Source organism: Cavia porcellus, unplaced genomic scaffold, assembly GCF_034190915.1.
Source record: "Cavia porcellus strain 051 isolate PalLab524CR breed Dunkin Hartley unplaced genomic scaffold, mCavPor4.1 scaffold_2, whole genome shotgun sequence".
Taxonomy (NCBI): domain Eukaryota; kingdom Metazoa; phylum Chordata; class Mammalia; order Rodentia; family Caviidae; genus Cavia; species Cavia porcellus.
This window is the reverse complement of record NW_026947485.1, coordinates 22217565-22241816: the sequence shown is the minus strand read 5'-3', so window position 1 is coordinate 22241816 and position 24252 is coordinate 22217565. Positions and strand designations below refer to the sequence as shown.

General features: G+C 33.9%; 1 protein-coding gene across 20 annotated transcripts in view; it reads right to left on the bottom strand.

Moving 5' to 3' along the window:
• Positions 1–24252, bottom strand: part of Hdac9 (histone deacetylase 9) — an 849535-nt gene that overhangs the window by 167264 nt on the left and 658019 nt on the right. For 19 of the 20 annotated variants that reach the window (XM_063233991.1, XM_063234068.1, XM_063234093.1 and 16 more), the window contains one exon: positions 24096–24203. The exons of the other annotated variant lie outside the window; for it this stretch is intronic. In XM_063233991.1, coding sequence (XP_063090061.1) covers positions 24096–24203 — 108 coding nt within the window. The remainder of the gene's footprint in view (positions 1–24095; positions 24204–24252) is intronic. 20 annotated transcript variants of the gene reach the window in all.

Sequence of the window (24252 nt, the reverse complement as noted above, 5' to 3'; positions counted from 1 at the left end):
AATGAATTGAATTTCTGGAAACATGACTTTTTTTTGGCAACACTGACAAAATACAAATCAAGTATTTCCACCTTGTAAATAGAACTTCAGTGTTAAAAACCTTACAAAAAGTAATTAGAACCAAAGAGTTCCAACTGTTGCTTTTTAAAATAAAACCAGAAATTATGTTTCTAAAACGAATGGTTATAATCTCTTGTGAAGATGACAGTAATGACTAAGACCTGAGCAAAGATCATACTAAGGGAAAATATGTCCCATAATAAGATAGTTTGTCATTATATTCATTTCTTACTGCAATAGATTTTTATTCAATTAACAGTAGCACTAACATTTTAGAATCACAAAACATTCGACTGGATTTAAGAAGCTTCAAAACTTTTAAGAGTAAATCTTAGCACTCTGCATTATATAGCTATTACCAAAATCTCTAAGTCTTTGGGTAGATGACTTTAACTTTGGTTATGTTTTTCTTACTCTGATTTCAATTTTCTTCTTTCATTAAATTCTAACTTTGGCCTGACCCTAGAAGAATGGCTACCAAGTAACTTTGATCAATTTACTTAAAAGTAGATAATTAAATAAAAATTTCAAAGAAATTAAATTTATAACCTAATATATATATTAGGATCATTCAAAAAGAACATCAATGAGTTGAACAGACTTTTCATTTTATAGCAAGCTCATGTGTGTGTGTGCATGCACACACGTGTATGAAATTTACTGCCATATAAAATTACAAAGGTGCAAAATACTTATGTTCTCTGAGTGTGTATGATATGTGCAATTTGGACACTGGAATAAAAAAGAAGCAAAACAATGTCTTTTGCAGAGATTGAAACAAAAAAGCAAAGAAACATCTGCAATATAGATAAATCAGCAGGTATCTGCTTTTATACTATCAAAGATGAAAAACAAGCATTAATTACTTGAAACATATTTTCCATTTGATATTATTTGTTTGTTCTACGATGAAAATATACAAGAAAATCCAATATATAAATGCTAAATTTGAAAACTAGAATTTATTTTAGAAAACATTTTCCTGCTTATTTAAAAAATATCACTAAGACTTGGACTAAAAGTGTAAAATAGGTGTTACTTAACTGAGAAAAGCTCAGCAAGATTTAGAGGAGAGACAGGCACAGATAGTCTGAAGTAAGAAACAGCATATTTTAGTCAGTATGAGCTAAACCACATACAAGTAATGAAATCTGGATAGTTCAAAGCCAAGAATCAGATGAAGAGGCTAGAAATAAGCATATCCAATTACCATGGAACAGGCAGTTAAAACTACAAACTAGAAATTGAAATATTAGCCATCAGAAAAGCAGATGGGTAAGATAAAAGTCTGGAAGAAAATAGATGGGCAGTGGGAACATTATGGGCAGTCCAAGTAGGAAAAAAATCCTGAGCAAAGAATGAGTAGTAGAGAGACACACTTCACTTCACCCGAAGTCTGTTAAATGTGTGCTTGTGTCTCACTTTGCATAGATGATGCAGATCACCCATAAATTAGTTTACTTAAGAGTTTTGAGAAAGAGTCGGAGTTCCTGATACACTGGAAAGTAAGAATGTGAGAGCAAAGGAATTTCCCTTTGAAGTTAGAAATATAACTGCCGAGGTTTTCCCTTCTGAGCTATTCAGTAGATGCATTCTACAGTAGATGCACAGACAGTATATTAGTACCACATTTGTTCTTTTCTTCATTTAAGTGAAATGATCAAATAAGAAACAGTTCAATATTCCTCCATTGTTAACACTGATCTTTCTCCATTATAAATGTTGCAAGAGGAAAGAGCCTTAGCACCTTCTCATATATGAATTTTTTGAACATTTATACCTGACTGAGAGAAATAAGTATGTGAGAAATCTTTAATACTGCCAAGGTAACAAGTAATTGAGTAAGATAACAACAAAAATGCTTTAAAAATCACTAAAGATTTTGGGATACAAACTTTTAAAAGAAACTCCATACCTTTCCAGCTTTTTTATAAAAAAAAAATATCAGTGTCTCACTTACAATCAAGTGTTACAAGGCAAAAAATCAAAATAATTATATTCATAATCAAAATAAAGTAATATAAACAGACTTTAAATGACTCAGTGTTATCAGATAAAGACTTCACAGTGATTATGATAGTCATGTTTACCTGCTAGTATAAATATCTAGAAAACACAAAGAATTTTAAAAACATTAATACCAAAACAAGTAAGCCAATTTAAAAATGTCACATGAACTGAAAATGCATTCTCAAAAGAAGAACAAATGCAAGTACAAGTGGCCAATAACTACTTGAAAAAATATTCAACATCTCTAGCCATCACAGAGTACAAATCAAAACTACAATGAGATTTCATTTATTTCTAGTTAGAATGGCCACTGCCAAGAAAACAAAACAAAAAGCCAGTGTTGATAAGGATGTAGAGAAAAAGGAACTCGTATAAATGGTTAGTGGGAAAGTAAACTGGAACAGCCATTATGTACATCAGTGTGGTTGTTCCTCAGAAATTTAAAACAGAAATATTATACGATCTAGAGCACTACTGGGTATATACCCAAAGGAAACAAAGTCAGCATTCAATAGAGATATCTGTATTCTCATGTTTATTGTACCACTATTCATAAGAGCCAAATTATACAGTGAGCCTCTACATTCATCAATACTTGAAGCAATTCTGAGTCCATCTTAAACCAGAAAGAATAGCCATCATCAAGAGATAAAAAGTTTAGAAATGGAGGCAAAGCTGTGATAAAAAAGAACTCTCCTACATTGATGGTAGAAATATAAATTAGTACAGGAGATCAGTATAGGAAGTTCTTAAAGAACTAAAACTAGAAATTCTATTTGATCTCTTCTAGGTATTTTCCGCACAGAGCATAAGACATCATACTACAGGGATACATGTATACCAAAGTTTGTAGCAGCACAATGCATAAGAGCTGTATCCTGGAAACAGCCTGTATACCCATAAACAGATAGTTTGCTAAATAAAATGTGGTCTATATAATAGACTACTACTCAGTTAAAAGGAAGGACAAATTTGTGATATTTGTAGGAAAATGGACACACTTGAAAAACATAATGTTGAATGAAATAAATTAGGCACACAAGCTTACATACTGCATAGTGTCTCTTATTTGAATAATGTAAAGTACAAAGAAAGTACAATAAAGATGGAGAAAAGGAGATAAAGAGATGGATCTCTTGCAAATGGAAAAGGGCCCAAGAGATCAAGGACAAGTGATGAGGGGAAGAAGAAACGGAAATAAGAGAATAAAGATATTCTATGTACAGGAACCTAATAACCTCAGTGAATGTGAACATTACATGCCATAAACATGCTAAGATTAATAATATCACAACAATGAAAATGGGGAAAAAGGAATTGCAGGACGGGAGAGGGGAAAAGGAAAGGGATCAAAAACAGCAACAATGTACGATGTGCATGTACTCACTCCCCAAGACTACTGTAAACTGGATGTTTTGAAAACACATGGTAACAGGAAAATGAAAATGGAGTATATGCACATAATGGACTATTATTCAGCCATTTAGAAAAACAAAACCCTTTCATTTGCAGGAAAATGGATGGAACAGAGGTACTTAAGTGAAATAAGAGAGACCAGAAAACAAGTATCAATCTGGGCCTGATGGCACAAGTCTGTAATTTCAGCACTCTGGTGGGCTCAGACAAGAGGGGTGCAGGTTTAATTGAAGTATAGGCATATTGGTGAGATCCTGTCTCAGAAGCAAGAAACACAAACTGGGATGAGGATATGGCTCAGTGTGAAAGCCTAAATCTCCACTATCAGAAAGAGTGAGGGGGGAAAGGAAGGAAAGAAGGAAGGAAGGAAGGAAGAAAGGAAGGCAGACAAGTTTCACATATTTTTCCTAATATGTGCAATACAACAGAAGAAAAAGTTGGCAGAAAGGGAAGCAGATAGTGGGGAAGGAGAGAGAAACTGGAGGGTAGATATGATCAAACCATATGTATGAAAATGTCACAGTCAAGCCCATTACTTTAAGCATAAATATATGAAAAATAATTATAATAAAGTAACATAATAAGTATAATAAAAATTTCAAAAGACCTTATGGGAAACAGGTATAATGATAAAGAGAAAAAATTTCAAAAGAGTTGCAAGCTGTAAAGAAGAAATAACTAGGAATCTTAGAAGTGAATGGTATAATCTGTAAAATAAAAATTGTTTGAGTAAAATAAACAGTAGATTGAACATTAGAGAGCATAGGAGAAATGGACTTAAAGAGAAGTCAAGTGAAATTGTTCAAACAGAGCTACAGAGAAGAATACAAGACTGAAGACAATGAATAGCCTCAATGCACACAGTATGAAACAATCAAACATGTAACAGAACCCTTAGAAACAGGATATTCAGAATGGGGAAGAAAAAAGTGTTGAACAAATATTGACTAGAACTTCTTCAATTTTTGTCAAAAATCATAAGCCACTGACAAAGGAAAATGGCAAAATAAATTCATGAAAATCAGAGCTAATCAAACACTTTTAAAAAACAAAGATAAATAAAAAAATTTTAAAGACAAAAAGATACAAGTAATGCATTAAACAGATCCATAAGTAGAATGACAGCTGTTTTGTCATCACTACAGAGAGGGAAAAGAACACTGCAAAGATACACAGAGAGTGTGAAATAATCAACAACACTGATTTCAAGCCAAGTAATAATACCATTCAAAGAAAAACTTTTTCTTATAAACAAAAGATGAAAGAATTAGTTGCCAATAGAACTGCAATGCAAGGAATGTGGAAGGAAATTCTTCAGATTGAAAGGAAATGATACCAGATGGAAGCCAGGATCTATCCAAATAGATACAGAGCACCAACATTAAATAGGTTGGCTAATATGAAAGAAATTTTACAAATTGTTTTTATTTTATATGACTATACATACATTCCCAACTTTCTCTCTGTCTTATGCTCAAATACACAAACTCACACTTTAAACTTGTTTAAAAATATTTCAACAACTCAAAAAAAGTGTAGATAATTTAAGGAGGGGATCTACAATATAAAAGTAAAATAAATGATGAAATAATACAAAAATTAGGAAGAAACACACAGAATTATGCCATTGTTAGTTTCAATAAAGTGAAAGATTTGTCATACAAAGTATGTTTTCTGACTCCAAAGGAATTAAGTTATACATGAATTATAGAAATTTATCTGAAAAAGTCCCAAATGGGCACAGAATAATATATTTTGAAATAACCCATGTGTCAACAAAGTTAAAAGGTAAATTAGAAAGTAGTTTGAATGTAATGAAAATTGGGCTGGGGATTTAGCTCAGCGGCATAAGCACCTGCCTTGCAAGCAGGCAGTCGTGAGTTCAATTGCCGGTACCGATAAAAATGAAAAAGGAAAAAAAAAAAAAAGAATATAATGAAAATTAAAACATTACACAAAATTTACAGAATGCAGTTAAAGCAATATTTAGAAGGAAATTTATAGCAGTAAAAGGAGAAAAGAAGTCTGAAATCTCTGACTACAACTTGTACTTTAAAAACTAGAAAAAAACCAAGTGAAACTGAATACAAACAGAAATAAAAGGAAATAATAAAGACTGAATCAGTGAAACAGAAAACACAGAGCCCAAGTAATATTAAACTAAATGATTTTTTAAAAAAAAATCAACAAAATTAATAGAGCTCTAAAAAAACTGATCAGAAAAAAAAAGGAGTGATTATCACTATAAAGAATGAGGGAGCAACATTACTACTGATCCTACAGCTAAATACAGTAAATTTGGAAACACTTTATTTTCCACAAAGCCTGTAACAGATATTTCTGTCTTAGGCCTATTCCTACGTGAAATATAAATATATATCTAAAACTAGAGTTGCCTGATCTTAGAATATAAATCATTCAAGCAGAAACCTTAGTATGTAAACAGTAGAATTAAATAATGCCATAGAGAAAATGAACCTAATGCACATACACACAACACATTATCCAAGAGCACAGAATACATGTTCATTTCAAGCATGCACAGAATATTCTTCAGGATGAAACATTTGTTAGGCCACAGAACTAGTCTCAACTGATTTAAGAAGACTGAAATCATGTACTTTTGCTGCCCAAATTAGAAGTCAGTAGCAGGAAGAAAATTAGAAAATTCACAAATCTGTGCAGATTAACCAACACACTTCTGAAAAAAACCCAATGAGTCAAAGAAGAAATTATATGAGAAATCAAAGACATCGTGAGACAAATAGAAAATGAAAGCACAATAAATCAAAACTTATGGAACATAGTAAAAATTACCCTATGAGGAAAATTTATGGTGAGAAATGTTTACATTTAGGAAATAAAAAAGAAAAATTAGCAGAAAGAAGAAAATAGAATAGTAGACACACAAATGAAATAGAGTCTACATAAACAATCAGAACAGTCAAAAGTAAGAATTTACTTTTTGAAAGATAAGCAAAATTAACAAAACTTTAGTTAGATAAACTTTAAAAAGAAAAGTCATATGTCTCAAATAAAACATTAAATGAAAGAGGAGATTTATAATGACTGTCTTGGAAATTCAGAGATCAAAAAAGACTGCTATGATCAATTATATGTCATAAATAGAATAACTTCAAAGAAATGGGTAAATTACTACAAATGTGATTGTATCATGAAAATATAAAAAGTTTGAATAGAACAATAATAAGTAACAATGCCAAATCATTAATAAAAAGCCTCCCAACAAGTAAAAGCCCAGGGCTTTCATTTAGTATTCCAGTAAACATTTAAGGAATAATTCATGCCAATCTTTTCAAACTTTTTTCAAAAATTGAAGAAAGCAATTCTATACTCATTTTACAAGGCCAGCATTACCTGATTCCAAAGCAAGACAAAGACAGAAAAGGTAAATCACAGACCACTATTTCTGATGAACATAGATGCAAAATACTATCAAATCACATTTAATAGCACACTAATATGAAGATATGCCATGACCAAGTGGGACTTATTCTTAAAATGTAAAGATAGATCAACGTATATAAATCAATAAACATGATATGTTTTATTAACAGAATGGATAAAAATAATATGATCATCTTAACAGATGCCAAGAAAGCATACAACAACCTGAACGAGTAAAGTTAATCAGCCTCTCCTCTACAGCCTCCAGGAAGAAATGCAGCCTACAGATAACCTGATTTTAGCTCAGTGAGACCTGTATACTTCTTCTGATCTCCAAGATGGGTAATAAAGGATGTATACACCTTGTCTGAAATGCTTGATTAAAAAACTCTTTCAGATCCTAGGCTGTTTTGGATTGGGCTATGTTTGCATAGACTTAACTGACTGAACATCCCTGATCAAAATTTGAATTCCAAAATTCAAATTTCTATTGTCATATTGGTACTCATTGGATCATTTTGATTTTTTTGGATCAGAAATATCTAATCTGTAATAATTTTGCAGTTTTAAGCCACTGAGTGTATGGCAATTTGTAACTGTAGAGAAACTAATACACTGGTATGATAAGTGGACTAAAAAGGGATAATATCAAAAGGAAACAGCATTATTTTTCTCCTAGCATTAATAGTATCTTAGTTTTTAGCTTTTGAGATCACTTTCAGCTACAAGAATACTCTTCTCTTTGGATGTTAAAAATTCCAGATCACCCTAATTTAAATTTTTGTTGTCACATATAATTTAAAGTTTCCCTCATTATTTGGCTAACCATAAGATTACAGACCACTAATGAGTAAGTGTGATGGGTCTGTTAGGAAACGAGGCTAAATAATTAAGCACTTGTACTTTTCCCCTTATTCATGCTACCTTATAAGTCTTCCAGCTCTGTGAAGAAGAAAAAGGACAAAGACTTCAGATTAGCAGTGCAATCTGGAGATCTTTCTGGGTTCTTCAAATTTCCACAGAAGCTACTCAAAATGATCAAGGTAAAGACTAAAAAAATCCTCTCTTGTTTTGCAGACCTGAAGGATTCCCTTCAGCTCCCTGTGTTCCTTGCACATTAGGTTTGGGTGAGAAGGAAACACAAGAAAAGAACAGAAGAGTCAAAATACTTATATTCCATTTAAAGACTCTTTCAACAATCATATTACGTTCTTACATCTTGGGCCACTGTTAGCTGAGTTAGTAAGATAATTGTAGGAATACTGAACTATGTTTTAATGAATAAGTTGAAGAGACACCTAGCATTTGGAGCTAATGTCCACTGTCCTCAGCTTGGGAACTGGATTAAAACTGGAATAGACATAAACATTCCATTCCATAGTGCATGCCACACCATTTAGGGTGAACAACAATATAACATTTTAAGAAGAGCTAAACTCAGGGCAAAATACATTTGAAATGGTAATGCAGTTTTCTTTATCCACAATCAGTACTTAATATTATCCTTATTTTCTCAGTTATTAGAAATAAAATTTTAGTCTTGAATGTCATTTACACACGAGGGTACACAAAATGCACATCTGTGTGGGTATGATACATGCACATCCCTTATTGGGCTCTTTATTCTCTTTACCATCATCTCCTGCCAGTTTCTGCAGATCACTCAGTTCCTTAAGCATGCCAAGCCTTCTTTGTCCCACCCTGCAAGTCTGTTTGGTATTTTTTCCTCCTGTGTGGAATACTCTTTTGCACATCCATGATTGCCTCCACTCATTTCATAAGCTCAAGGGTCTCCCTTCCCAGCTAGATGACCACCAGTCTCCCTCCAGCTCTCTTACATGCTTTTTTTACTCATATCACACACTTTCACGTGAACTTGTATCAGATGTCTATTTAATTATCTCTATGATTGTTCTGATTTAGAGTGCTTAAGTTTCTGCTTTTATCATGATGGTTTCAACATTTATAATAGTTTCTGGGACAAAACAAGTTCTCGCTATATATTTGTTTAATAATTAATAATGAATCATTGAAACCAGCAAGGTTAATTTCAGGCTGCCACAGAAGAAACTTCACAAAATATGTTGCATTAACTTTTAAATTTTGATCTGGCTAATAATACATGTTTTAAACAACATGACATAGAAAAATTCCCTATTAGATGTATGGTAAGCAAAATATAGACTAAGTCAAAAAGACATAAAAATCAATCTGAATAAAAGAGAAAAATCTTCAAAAATAATTATTAGACATTGATTTTTTTCCGTATCAAAAATCAGAAGCCAGAAAAGCATGAAGAATCTTTAAAGTGCTGAGAGAAACTGTCAGCTTTATACTGTGTTCTTAGCAGGCTATCTTTCAAGAAGGCAGGGCAAAAAGATACCATAGATAAACAAAAGCTGGAAACTATCACGAAGGGAACTCTTAAAAAACATACTGGTAGTAAAATAAATTCCCAGAATACAGGTTGAAAATATAAAGAAAAAATGGTAAAAAATAAAATAGTAAATACAAGGGCAAGTATTTTTGATGATTTAATAGAATAATTAATAATAAATTTAAAGGAGAATGTCTCATTATTGAAATTATTTTAAAAAGCAAAAGTGAAGAACTAACCTATCTAACTTAGGACAAGACTACTATTCTTAGTCTTGGATCACTGTTGGGAAAGAAAAGCATCATGATAAAGCTTTGGTTCTGTAAATAATTAGATTAATTTTTTTTAAAGTAGCTGCTAAAATGACAAATAAAGTGTAATTTTTTAAAAAGCTAGAGATAACACAGAATGAGAAAGAAATTCATCTGAAAACAAGTTAGGGTGAAAATGAAAGGACAAATAGATTAAAAAATCCAGTAATAGAAATGTATTTAAATATGTAAAAAATCATGAGAAATACCAGCCCATTAAAATCTTCAATTACAATGCAGATATACTCTACAAAGAATTCAGTCAATTGTGCTATTTATAATGGCTAGACCTGGTATATAAAAAAGGGAAAGTTTAAAAATAAAAGGATGATAAATGGTAAAATCAATAAAAAGTAGAGAAGAATAAACAGGTTGAGTTTATATTACTCAAATATCAATGACCAAAAATTAACTCAAAATTATAATGAAAGATTTTAAAAGAATGCAATAATCTTAAAATTTCTATACGTAATGGCAGAGTTTCAAAGTATGTAAGCAAAATTGGCCAGGAATTTAGCTCAGTGGCATAAGCACCTGTCTTGCAAGCGTGCAGTCATGAGTTCGATCCCTCGTACCAAAAAAAAAAGACCAAATAAAGTATGTAAGCAAAATCAAAATAGTTTTATAAGAATAAACAAGAAAGACTTTGTGCTATTGTAAAACTTTAAGTTTTCAAGGAGCCATTAGAGAATTCTGTGAGGATCATGTGACAAGATATGAAGTATTTAAACAAAATAATTAATAAGATTAGGGACTGGGGATTTAACTCAGTGGCATAAGCGCCTGCCTTGCAAGCAGGCAGTCGTGAGTTCGATCCTCAGGACTGATAAAAAGGAAAAAGACCAAAAAAAATTAATAAGATTGCATTCACTGATATATGCAGAACTTTACACTCAAGAATAAGTGGATACACTTTGTATTCTTTGATACTGTGATTTGAGCAACTATTCTCAAGATGATAATATGTAATCTATTAACAGGTGATTTCTTACTGTTATTTTTTTTTTTTTTTGTAGTTCTGTATTACGTGTACCCTTACACCGCTTTGTTTTGTTTTGTGTTTTTCTCTTTTTCCTCTTAAATAAAAAAAAAAAGAATAAGTGGATACAAATTCTACTTAAATACATAAAGAATATTTTTCAATGGTAGAACGCTGGGCAATAAAACAGGTTTCATGAACTTCCAAGAATTAGTATGATAGAAAAAAATTCTATGTATACCTTTATTTGAGTAAATAACCACTGAACCACTGCTCCACATATTTAGGTTTTATATCCTCAACGTAATAGTAAAGTTTATTTCTCTCATGGAACAGACAACTCTATGGTCACTAACTCTTTTTTCATTGTCTTCTGACAGGTTTTCTTTCTTCAACCCAGACAGTAGTTGGAAACATAGTTGTAAAGCATGCTCTCCCCTAACTCAGTAGGGTCTATAGTCCCTTCCACCTGGAAGAAGATATAGAAGACAGAGACTTCAAACTTTCTCAGAATCCCACAGTGAATTATGGGTATATGTGTCTCTCAGCTGGAAATGACAAATGAGATTACAGTAGCAAAGCTGGTTGGGGGAAATAGGTCTGACCTGTTAATTACAAAATCCCAAGACACATGCACAGAACAGTTCCCAAAGCCTTGCATGTGGACTTCTTCAGAGAACATGAGCAGGTTTCCTACACGATGGCCTAGACCTGATGTCAGCCTGAGGAGTGGGTGATAAAAAGTGACACCTACATTAATATTTTTTCCAGTGTGCTTGTCTTGCACAGTGGTTTGACCTCATGTTATAGGGTGTACTTCTTTTCTTCCTTTTACTGGGCCCAAACTCATTCTGAAGAGCCTGTTTCTTATCATACCTTTAATAAAACTTTGCTACTGTTAAGAACAACAGAGCTGAATTATTAAAGTAAATGTACAAGAAATTTCATTCTCAACTAAAAAAAGAAACAATAAAATTAGGAAGAGCTCAAAAATATAAAATACATCTATAAAGGCCAAACATATTTTTCTGTGAGAATTACAGAAGTGGTTAAGGAAAAGAGAAGAAATAAACAATATGATAATGAAAAGAATCTATCATTAAAGCTTCTGCAAACACTGAAGTATCAAGCAGACATTACAAGCAAATCCATATAAGTAACTCTGAAGACTGAGCTCCAGTGTTCAAATATCTGAAACAATTTTCCTAACAACTCAAAAATAAATGTGTTACAAATAGTTTTATAATCATGAAAGAAGTTGAATCTGTAGTTTGAAATTTTGCCACACAACAAGGTTCTACAGAGTAAATTCTCTCAAATAGTGAAAGAACAGATTTCCCAATTTTACACAAATTATTATTGCAATGTACAAAAAAGATAATCCCAAAATTATTTAAGAAATCTTGAAGAATGACCAATTTTGGTAGTCAACACATATGAAAAATCTTAACCAAAACACTAAAAATCAAGTACAGAAATGTATGAAAATGATGATGAGCCATTACTATGGTAAGTTTATCTCAAAAATACAAATTTTTAAATATTAAAACATCCTTTCATATAGGTTATCACATTAAAGTCATATGATACCCCCAATAAGTATAGAATAAAACACGGTGTACAATGCAAAATGCAATCATGATTAAATAGAAAGAAAATACAGAAGAATTAAAACACTAGGGAATTGCCTCCACAAAATAAAAATATTTTAAACAGCATTTAATAAATGTAGGGTTTAATGGTCAAACAGGTAGTTTAGAAAAGAACAAGATTTTTCACTATCACCAATTGTTTTAAGCATTGTCCCAGAGATTTTAGTCCAGTAAATAAAGCAATACAAAATTTTAAATGGTATAATTTTTGCAAAAAAGGAAACAAAACTGCCATATTTGCAAATGATATTATGTATACATAAAAAACTCTGAAATATTCATGGATAAATTAGTTTGTAGAAATATTGGATATACTATTATCAAAATATAAATAGTGCCTTTTATTCATCAGAACAAACACCAAATGTAATTTCTAAGAAAGATGTCATTTATATATTTTTTCAGGGACAAAAATTAAGACAAACCTTATTGGTCTTTGAAGAAATTTTAAAACTACAAGACTTCAAGGAACACTAAATAAAATGTAAACACATGCTCAGATACAGATTTGATATTTTGAAGATGTTAATTCTACTCAAACTCATCTATAAATACAAACCTAAAATATTTCCTGGCTCATTGTATACAAAGCAACAAGCTGGATATAAACTGCAAATGTAAGAGAAATGACAAAGATGAGATCTAGTGAGGAAGATGGGGAGGACACTGGAAGGGCAGAGGAGGATGAGGAGGACAGAAGAAAGACATATCCTGTTGGATAATAAGCACCTCATATAGCTGTGACAATAAGTAGCAAGTAGCCAAGAGACTGATAAGTACACCAGTGGAATAAGACAGGAATCTTGGAGCAACTTCATAAAGAAATTGGTAATGTGACAATGTATCATTATAGATCAGTGGGGGGAAAGAATAGAATTTTAATAAAAATATGCTGAGTTAAATTACCATAATACATGCCTCTCACCCTCACCCCCCACCCTGGACTTGGGACAGCAGCAGAACGTCAGCTGCCCCTTCCCCTTGCTTACCAGCTCTAGGACAGCTGTTGATCATTAGCTGTCCCTCCTTCTCCTAGCCCCCTGGACCTTAGACTGCAGTAAATTGTAGGTCACCCCTCCTCCCCACCCAAAAGACCACAGCAGCCCACTGACAATCAGCAACCTTTCCCACCACCTGCAGAACCTTGCTGGGCTGATGAGAGATGCAGTAACCCCTCATCCACACAGAGGACTTCATCAGACTTGTAAGAGTGTGGTGAGTTTCCCCCTCAAATAGAGGACCTCAGTGGGTAAACAGGAGCAGTAAAGAAGTCCCTCCAAGCTGTAGGAGCTTGGCAAGCCAAGAATGTGAGTGAATCCTTCCATACAGAGAAAACCAGGTGGGTTGAGGAGAGTGCTGATAAGGCCTCCCCCAACCTGGAGGAAATCAAAAGGGCTTACCAGGCATCCAATGACAGGGTCCCAGCTGTGGCAAACTCTATAGCCAGCTAGATATGGTGGCTTGGAACAACCTGAATCCATAGTAACAGCAGGAACTAAGGGTTGACTTACATCAAAACCCTAGCTAGTCAGTCTTGGCATACAGGACTCTCTCAACAGGTCCTGCAGGAGGAATTCTGGTGACTGGCCCTCCCCTTCATTGTGGAATTCAGCAACTGGACAAACATCTACCACACAATGGGACCCAAAGACATGCACTATGGGTAGTTGAGACTAGTGAGATTGAATGAACAAATATTATCCCAAGACGTGAAAATGACAAAATGAAAAAGCAAAATGCAATCTCAAACATCTAGTCCATCAGGAACAAGTACAGGAGACACTGAAGTAGAGGAGATTAAAAGTCATACACCCGAAATTTCTGAAAAGATAGCAAGTAAAATAAAGAAACAAATCTTTGAGGCAACAGAGGAAATCAGATTAGAAATAATCTCATATAAAGACAGAAATGATAATGTTAATAAAGGAGGTGCTCAGCATAGCTAGAGAAAACATAGATTTAAAAAAAGTACAGGAGCATAGGAAAATAATGCAAACCTTGAATGAACAATATAGAAAACAAGCAGAATGCATGAAACAAATACAAAGACATATAAAGAAATAAAAAAATTCATTTGAATGAATGAATTGAATGAATTGAGGATAGAATTTCATACCCTGAAGACAGGATTGCAACCAGCAATCATGAAAAGAAAGAACTTTTAAAAGTAACAAGGCAGCATGAAATGACAAATCCCCAACTTCAAGATGATGAAAAAAGAAACAACATGAAATTGATAGGCATCAATGAAGATGCAGGGGTCAATGCAAATGACATAGAAAACTATTCACAGAAGTAATAGCAGAAAATTTCTCAAAAATGGGAAAAGAATCTGATATACAGAAAAGTGAGGGATACAGGACACCAAACAGTCATAACCAAAATAAAATTACAGCCACACATATAATGATTAAGATCCCAGACATACAGCATAAAGACACAACTTACCCATCAAGGAAAGTCTATTAGAATCATGGTAGACTTTTCAGCACAAACCCTTAAGTTAAGAAGAGCCTTTTAAGTATTTTAAACCCTGAAAAAAAAACAACCCAGATAGATGTACCCTGCAAAATTTTCTTTGAAATTTAATGGAGAAATAAGATACTTCTGTAACAAAGAACAACTAAAGAAATTCATGTCCATCAAACCACCCCTAGAAAGAGTACTGAAAGACACATTATAAGTAGATAAAAATGACTATAACTCCTAGAAAACAGAAAGAAACCACCAGAAAGGGCAAGCAATTCTACAAGGGAGAAAAGCAGAAAACCAACAGCAGAAAAATATCATGACTAAGTCGAGTCAGTACATATCAGTTATATCCATCAGTGTAAATGGCCTCAAGTCACCTATTAAAATAGATTGACAGAATGGATCAAGAAACAGGATCCCACAATATGCTGTATACAAGAAACACATCTGACTCAAAAGGAAGCTCATAGACTAAAAGTCAATGGACAGAAAACAATATTCCATGCAACAGGAACCCAGAAAAAAGGCAAGGTATCTATTATATTTGCAGCAAATGTGAACTTCAAACCAAAAATGATCAAAAGAGATAAAAAAGGTCCTACATACTTGTCAAAAAGAAGAGCTAACAATCATAAACATATATGCACCAAACACAGAAGCAGCCAACTATGTAAGACAAATACTAACAGACTGAAGAACCAAATAAGCAAAAACACAATTGTAATAGGGGATCTTAATATCCTATTGTCACAAAGAAGCAGATAATCTAGACAAAAAGTCAGCAAAGAAATAAGAGAACTGAATCGAACCTGTGAACAAATGGACTTGGTAAACATTTACAGTGTTCAACCCAACAATATCAGATTACACATTCTTCTCAGCTGTGTGTGGGATATTCTCCAAAATAGATCCTGTATTAGCCCATAGAACATTCTTAAGTAAATGTAAAGGAACTGAAATTATCCCATGCATGTTATCTGACCATAGTGCACTGAAATTGGAAATTAATGGTATAAGAAATTGAAAAATCTGCATAAATAAATGGAAATTAAATCATGACCTCTTGAACAATCAATGGGTTACAGGTGAAATTAAATTATAATAACAAAAATGTACAGATGAAGAAACATTATCCATGTCTTATAGTATAAACAAATAGATTCAAGGTTTAACTATAAAAACCATACCTTCAAAAGATAAACATAGAATATATCTTTATGACTTTCTGGTTGAAAAATATGAAGTATTGATAAACAACTATGGACATTTAAATTTTTAAAAATTTCTTGTATTAGAAGACAAAATGCCATTAGTTCCCCTGAAAATTAACTCCTCAGAATTTCCCCTTTCTTTGAATACACTTATGCTGTCATTCCTGCCATTTTCTGAGGCAATTCCAAAAGTCTTTTTTGATGTCTTTTGCTGCATTGTTGTGGCTGCCTTGATGTCCTGAACTGACCCAAAATGTTTACCTTTCATGGTCATTTTGATGTTGGGGAAGTGCCAGAAGTCAGATGGTACCAGACCTAGTGAATGAGTGAATAATGTGGTGAGGACTCTAATCCTCAAGTCTGCTTTTCCCTGGATGGTATTGGGCAGCAGCATTTACCATATTTTTGGTCACACTGTATAAAGACATTCATGAAAAGGTCTTCTAGAACTGCTTTACAGTGTGCTAACAGTGGGATAAGTGCATTAAAAGGGAGGGGAAGTATTCTGAGGGCATCAACAATGATATGCTTTTTGTTGTAATACATTTTTTAAAATTTAAGCATTCACCACATGTTTTTGACCCACCTCACATGTTAAGCAAGATCTAAAACAGAATAAGAATGAAAAAAATAGAAATTGTTTTCTTGGAATACATAATTTTAAAAACTGAAACATATGTCACTGTTGGGAGCCGCGGCCGAGCCCGGTCGCCTTACTTGGCGGACGTGAGGCCTGTAAGAAAGAGCAAAGCCTGAGCTAGATTACCCCTCCCATCGAGTGTGCTAAGATGGCGCTTATCTCCTGCTTCCTGCTTGGTAAACAACCCGCTCTGTAAGATAGTCTGCCTAGCAACAACTGATGTTAGCCAATCAGCCCGCATCGCGCGCTTTGAACTGATTGGCCACTGTAACCCTATAAAAGTGAGTGCCTCTCCTGCCACGAGAGAAGAAGCACGGAAGGAGCCGCGGAGAGCAGACCGGTAGAGGCTTTGGGACAGACTGTAGAGAAGAAGCACGGAAGGAGCCGCGGAGAGCGGACCGGTAGAGGCTTCGGGACAGACTGTAGAGAAAGAAGCACGGAAGGAGCCGCGGAGAGCGGACCGGTAGAGGCTTCGGGACAGACTGTAGAGAAGAAGCACGGAAGGAGCCGCGGAGAGCGGACCGGTAGAGGCTGCGGGGCAGACTGTATAAGGAGAGAATAAAGAAAAGCCTGACCACCGCCAGATATTGTTGCGTGTTCTTCCTGCCGGCCGGGAGCGACACCGACATGTCACAACCTGAGATGACACTACACTTAAGTATAATAAAAGTGCCAGTTTTCAATATTTTTAAAAACTTCTAAACATCGAATAGGAATAAAATGGTTAAAAATATAAAATATATTTTATATTAAAGGTAATCTGAATTGAAACAGTGCTTATAGTCATCAAGGATATGTACACACAAATCAAAACCACTTTTAAGATAACTTTTATACTCATGTTTAAAGACATTCAAAAATGCCAAACAAGGATCAAGATCACTGGAAACTTACATTCCATTTGTAGGAGTTGAATCTCTCACAAATGACTCAGTACTTTGTTATCTACAGGATGCCTTTTTTGTTGATGATACTTTTTTCCATCACTGCACATTTCTAATGTGCCATTTTGTTCCCTTTGACATTTCTTTTTCTTTCTCTTTTATTATTTTCTTAGTGGTTGTTCTACAGATTACAATTAACATCTGAACAATCAAGTTCAGACATCATCTTAGTTTCAGAAGTATCTAAAACCTTTGCTTTTTTATTGTATAGCTCCACTTCCAATGTCCTATTTCCTTCTGTTATTTTCATGCAGACTCACATCTTTATATACTATGTGCCCTTAAAAACAGATTTATAAGTGTCCTGCTAGGTAGTCATCTCTAAGCAAAGGAATTACAAACAAAAACGTTTATTCTATCCTTTGTATTTACTTGTATACTTACTTTTATTGGTACTCTTTATCTCTTCTTTTGGATTCAAGTTACTCTCTAGTGTCCTTTCATTATAACCCAAAAGGCTCCTGTTAGCATTTCTTAAAAGATTGGTTGGTTTAGTAATGAATTTTCTGGCTTTCCATGTCTGGAAACATCTTAAATTTGCCTTCATTTTTGAAGGACAATTATACTGGAGGTACAATTACTAGTTTGGTTTTTTATTTTTAATTTGCATTTTGCTTATGTTATTTTATGGTCTTTGACCTCCATAGTTTCTAACATTGATTATATTGAGCTGTTAATCATGTTATGGACTTTTGTAGGTAAGAAGCTGTTTTTCTCCTGCTGTTTTTCAAGATTCTGTATTCATCTTTGAATTCTCTTTGTTCAAAGAGAGTTGGAAACATTTACTTTTTACCTTTTTAAAGATTCTGTATTCCTCTTTGAATTTATCTTTGAATACAGAACAAGAATACTGTATACTCTCAACTGTTGAGCTTCATTGAGATATGTCACATGTGCCTTTTTTCAGGTTTAGCCTATGTAGAGTTCACTGAACTTCTTGGACTCATTTTTTAAAATCAAATTTGGAAAGTTCTTAGACATTTCTTCAAGTATTTTTCCTGCCCTTTTCTACCTCTTCTGGATTTGGGAGCCTTGTTTAATCATGATTAGATCACGTCCTTTGAGTCTTTGAAACTGTGTTAATATTTCTTCACCTTCTTTTCTGTTTGTTCTTGAGACAGGATACTCTCAATTTTACTATCTTCTAGTTCCCAGATTTTTCCCTCCACCTGATTGTATTTTCTGCTTTGTCCTTCCAGTAAATTCTTTACTTGTCTTATTGTATTTTTCAACTTCATTAATTCTTCCCAAATTCCCAAATTTCTATCTCTTTATTAATAGTCTCTTATTTGATGAAAAACACAGTCTTTTAAATTAGTTTATTTCTTTGAAAATGTTTAAAATATCTGATCATCTCTGTCTCGTAAGTCTGACACTTGAGCTGCCTGAGGTAGTTACTGCTTACTGTTTTCATTCTATGTAAGTTCAGACATTTTTGTTTCTTCATTTTTCACTTACTTTTTTTCATTTAAAAACTGGACATATTAAACAAATAATACAGCAACTCTAGAAAGAAGATTTTCAGTTTTCCCCAGGAAAAAGGTGAGAGATTTCCTTAAACGCCTAAAAAGAGTCCCTCAACTTTTGTCAAAGAGCAGTGTGTGTGTGTGTGTGTGTGTGTGTATACTTTCAACATTTAATTAGGCAGGTGACAACTCTATTTCAACCTTTATATTCCATTTGAGCACAGGCCGAGAGTCAGCTTAAGTTGACAACTCAGGGCCTTTTGAGGTCTTCTCAGAGTATGCACAGACACCTATCATACATGTGACCTTGAGTCTTTAGACTTTGCACAACTCATTCTCAGGTTTTCCACTGAATGTTTTAGCTGCCTATTGTTTTGCTTACTATTATCCACACCTCAGTCAAAGTTTATCAATGAGCTTCAATTTTTTCAACTCTTTTTTTTTTTTTTTTTTTGAGAAAAAGGCTTTCATACTTCACAACCCTACATGAAGTCAAATAAAAACAGACTTGCAAGTGAGACTCGCACGGAAGCATCATCCAGGCCAAAAAATGACAATTCTCTGGGAATGAGGCTTTGAAAAAGGTCCAACCCCATAATGCCCGTCTGGAGACTTCCAAGTCCCTGGTTTTCACTGAAAATGTAGGCTGTAATTTGTTAAGGCTACCGTGGTACTGGGAAGGGAAAGATGGGAATAGAGTGGTTTAAAACACCGCAAAGCTCACTCTTCTTATTAAGATTCAGCCGGTTTGTTTTTTGAAACATGCTTCCTGAGTCGTTGCAAGACTTTCATTAATTTTTAGAATTTTAAGAAAATTCACCCTGACAATTTTGCCAGTTTTACCATTGCTTTCCTGTAGGAAAGAATTTTCAGAGGTTTAAAGTGACATTTCTGCTGATGTCACTGTGGCAAAATCATTTTGGAATCCCACTTGGCATTATCTACTGAAATTTATTATGTGGCTAGCCTAGGAAATGATTGTTTTAGTTATGCCATAGTAAAAGAACAGGCATGTTTCAGAGTATTAAAGCAGCACTGTTCAAAGGGCAAAGTTCTGGAAACAACTAAAATGTCCAATGGAAGAATGAATAAACAAATTATAATGTACAAGGGAAGACTTTATAGAAATGAAAACAAATGAATCATAGGCACATATCCATATAGACAAGTCCTCATAACGTAATTCTAAAGGATAAAGAAAAAAATCAAAAGAGAATACATTCAACAAAATTCTATTTTTACAAAGGTCAAAGAAGTCTAAAACTACTAAAGAAAAAGGAAAGAAACAATTTCCTTAAATAAAGTAGATTAATGGTTACCCCCAATTCAGAATGATAGATATGACATAAGTGCTGAAAGGACATTCATAGTATCAGCAAAGTTCTGTTTCTTAAGTTGGATGAAGGGTTCATGCTTGACTAGTTAAGAAGTAACTTAATGAATCAAATACTTCATAATAATAAAAGAGAGGATACAGATAAATTTTAAAAAATGATTTTAACCATTTTCTTCTTTTATATATTTGTGCTACCTGGACAACAACAAAAAAGTCCTGATAGAGTAATTAAAAAAAAAAGAATCATGAGATTTGTAGACCTATTTTTATAATTTATGTGCCAAGTGCTAAAAGTACTTGATGTGTTTCAGCCAATATTCTGTGTGTGTATATTTACTTCAAGGGCACATTGTGGAAATGACGGCAGGTTATACGTAATAGGTTATATGTGACCTACTTAACCTATAGTAGGTATTCAGTGAAGAGCAAGTATTACTGGAAACAAGGCATCATTGTACCCACTCAAACATTAAGGAAACTTATCTATCACTCATGCAACCAGGTGTTTCAAGTTTTGTTGTTTGGAAAAAAATATGCAGATAGCTAAAATAAGTTCAACTTCTTTGTGAAAGCTAGAACAGTATCAAAATAGCATCAAAGCGAATTTAATAGTAAATCTTGATAAGCATTGAAACATTTTTAGAAGCTGAAAAAAATGTTCCCTTAGAGGTACTTCTGTGTCCTAAATATACTTGCTAAAATGCCCTCCAAAAGGAAAAATCATATTGAGAGCTTCTCTTTATATACGTCAAAGATTGCAGCATTTTTAGAACCTACATATTCCTCAGCACAAAAATCTGCTAAAAAAGGCCAATTTGGACAGCTATAGATTTCAGGAATTGCTGTGTGTGTGTGTGTGTGTGTGTGTGTGTGTGTGTGTTAGTATCTTGTTTAAAAACTAGGAAATCTATAATTTACAATGAACTCCACAAAACATTTCAATTTTTTGTCAAAAGCAAACTAATGCATTGCTACAGTTTGTGGCACACATTTTATTTGCATGTCACCATGAAACCCAGTTCCATTTCCTGACTCTAGTTCCTTCAGTTTATCAATATTCCAGGTGAAGAAAGGATAGAACCTTACAGAAAAGGGTGATCATGACCAAGGAAAAGTTCCACATGATCACATTTTCTCTTTGGAATTTTTTTTCTTTTTTTTCTCATTCTAATTTCTAAGCTGTCATTCTCTATGAGTTGTGATCTCTCTCCACCTACTACTCATCTCTAGTAGAGCTTTCTACACAGTCCCATATTATTTAAAATAAAGCTCTTAAATCTTTTCTATTTTCAAAAAAAATTAGTATTCACTCAAAAGAAGCTGCATTATAATATACAATATTATTTTAAAAGTATTGATTACTGGGAGAATGGGATAGAACATAGGAGAACTAAATGTAGATAGAATGAAAAAACAAAAGCTAACATTTCTTACCAGAAGATTACTTACCATTGTCTGCAAATAGGCTTCCCTATTTCTTTCTTAGATCTGAATGAAGTGAACCCATATACCATGAGTAACAATGGCCTCGACCAGTTTGTATTAGCCTTGTAGCAATGGCACCCAGGACAGGTAGACACTAAGTAACACAAGTGGACTATGGTGCCTGAGAATGATTTTCTACCTGTTATACATGTCCTTCCTTGTGAGCTCCAAATCATTTCCAACGTCTACTACTGCCATGTGGCTTCACTGTAGGTTGACCCAAATTACCAAGAAGCAGGTTTCAGTACTGATTTGTCAGCGTGACAGTGGCATCTGCTATAGCCTCGCCTGTCTTGAACTTTTAATTTGATCTTTACAATCAGAAAGATAAACCAACTCTAAAATGTGGAATTTTCACCAAAGCAAGCTGAATTTGGGTTTGGAACATGTATGATTTGATGTGCCTTAGTGTGCATAATTGAGACTCAGATCTACTTATCGGTGCTTTGGACAACTTTCAAGATTATCAGTTCTACTTGAGAAGCCACAAATGACACTGTAGTTAAGTGGTGATGCCTAGACCTAGATTTCTTGATTTTTATGCTCACTCTTTTTCTCTGTTCTTATCATTTAAAAAAATGTCTACTGATGCTTTTAACAGGGCAAGAACAAATGTTTGTATGAATCTTTGTTCTTATATAAATAGCCAGTGTTAGTACAGCTGGTGGTCAGCATGCCCACATTATATTTTGTTGACATTTTGTTTGTAACTTGTCATTTTAAATGGTTAGATGCTAAAAATAGAATTAGATTTTTGCTCATTCCACTTCCCATATAAATTTGTCAGTTTTGAACACAGTAAGTTGATAATGAGGATGATTTTGATAAGAATAAATATTATGTGGGAATTCTACTTGAGAATATTTTTAAATTATTCCTTAAATATCCAAAATTTAAAACAATTAAAAAATACAAAAGCTAATATAATAATTCTCTTTGCTATCAAGTGGGGCTATACCAACATAATCTTAAAAACTATAGTATTTTGGCTTGGCTGTTGTCTGTCATTTGAATTATTTTGAAAATAAAAAGTCCTTAAATATTCTTCTTTTAAAGTATCAACTTATTGTATTTCATGATATTACTCAGACAAGAAGAACAATTCCTAAAATGATACAGGAAGACAGTCAAAATCTATCCATAATGCTGTTTTCCTCCAATTTTTGATTTCTCATTAACAAACGTAAAGATTGAAAGCTAAGCACCACATTAAGGGTCCCTGTAAGTCCTCTGAGATAAGCAACTAATGTCGTGACACCAATCATGTCCAGTGTACACAAGCAGTCTTACTGTTTTAATGTAGTCCCCTTCATCAACATTTCATTTCAGTAGATTTTTACTTCTGAGACAAATGATGCATCATAGCGTGGGCATTCCAACCACACACTTCTAATCAGAAGTGGAAGAGGTTGGTATAATTGAATAAAAGTTCATTAGACATAAAGAAAAATAATCCTAATTAGATTTATTTTACATTAACAAAACTCACAGTACAGAGAACAGTGCTGTTGGTCATATTTTCATTAAGCCCCACAATTGCTAAAAATACCAGATCAATCACCATCCAGATTGCATTATGAAGTGTGTGAACTAGTGCATTAAAAAGCCGTGTTAGCACCAACAAAGTTTATTGGGGTAACTGCATTCAAGACACACATGGCATACCTTTAAATAGCACTGTTAAAATACCAAATAAAATGTCAACGTCTGTCAGGTCTCTGGCTTTTATAAATTGTTTAGACTGGGAAACTCTGGGGTTTGGACATTGTTCTTTTCATATGATGTAGAAAAGAAGAGACCATAAAAAGAAAAGAACAATAAAGCATAGCTCATTTTTGAAGTTCTTTCATGGAAAAACATACTCTGGATCATTACCCTCCTAATCAACAATTTCCTTCTTCCTCCCAATCCTTCCCGTCTGGTATTTACCTTTCTCCCCCCTCCTCTCTCTGGGTGGTATTCTGAGCTTATCCATACTACTCAGTAATCAGATTTCTAAAACCTCTTCAAAAGAGAATCCCAGGATGGCACAACAGATATGTATATGCCAAAGGGTGTTTTTATCCTGGAACACAGCTTTACTCATCATTTCTATGCTTTTAAGAAAAGACCAGTGCGCCCTGATGCAGAATATGCTCCAGGAGAAGAATCAGCCACAAGCTACCTACAGAGAGTTATTATCACACCTTAGAGGGCATATCCCTGCCCTCTTCCCTAGGCCTCCTTCCTCTTACTACTGAACCACACTCCCCACAATTCCCAAACAACATCATCTCTGTTTCAGCTTCTTTTCTGGATTTCCCACACTTAATGCAACCCAGACCTCACCTTCAGCTCTCCTGAGGCCACTTTGGAAGCCAGCTCGATGACACAGCCAACAGCCATGCGTGCAGCACCGGACGAGTGCAGCTCATTCCAAATGGTGTCACTGTCCACCTGAGCAAACAGTCAGCAGAGTCCGAAGAAAGAGAAAAAGAAAACGAAA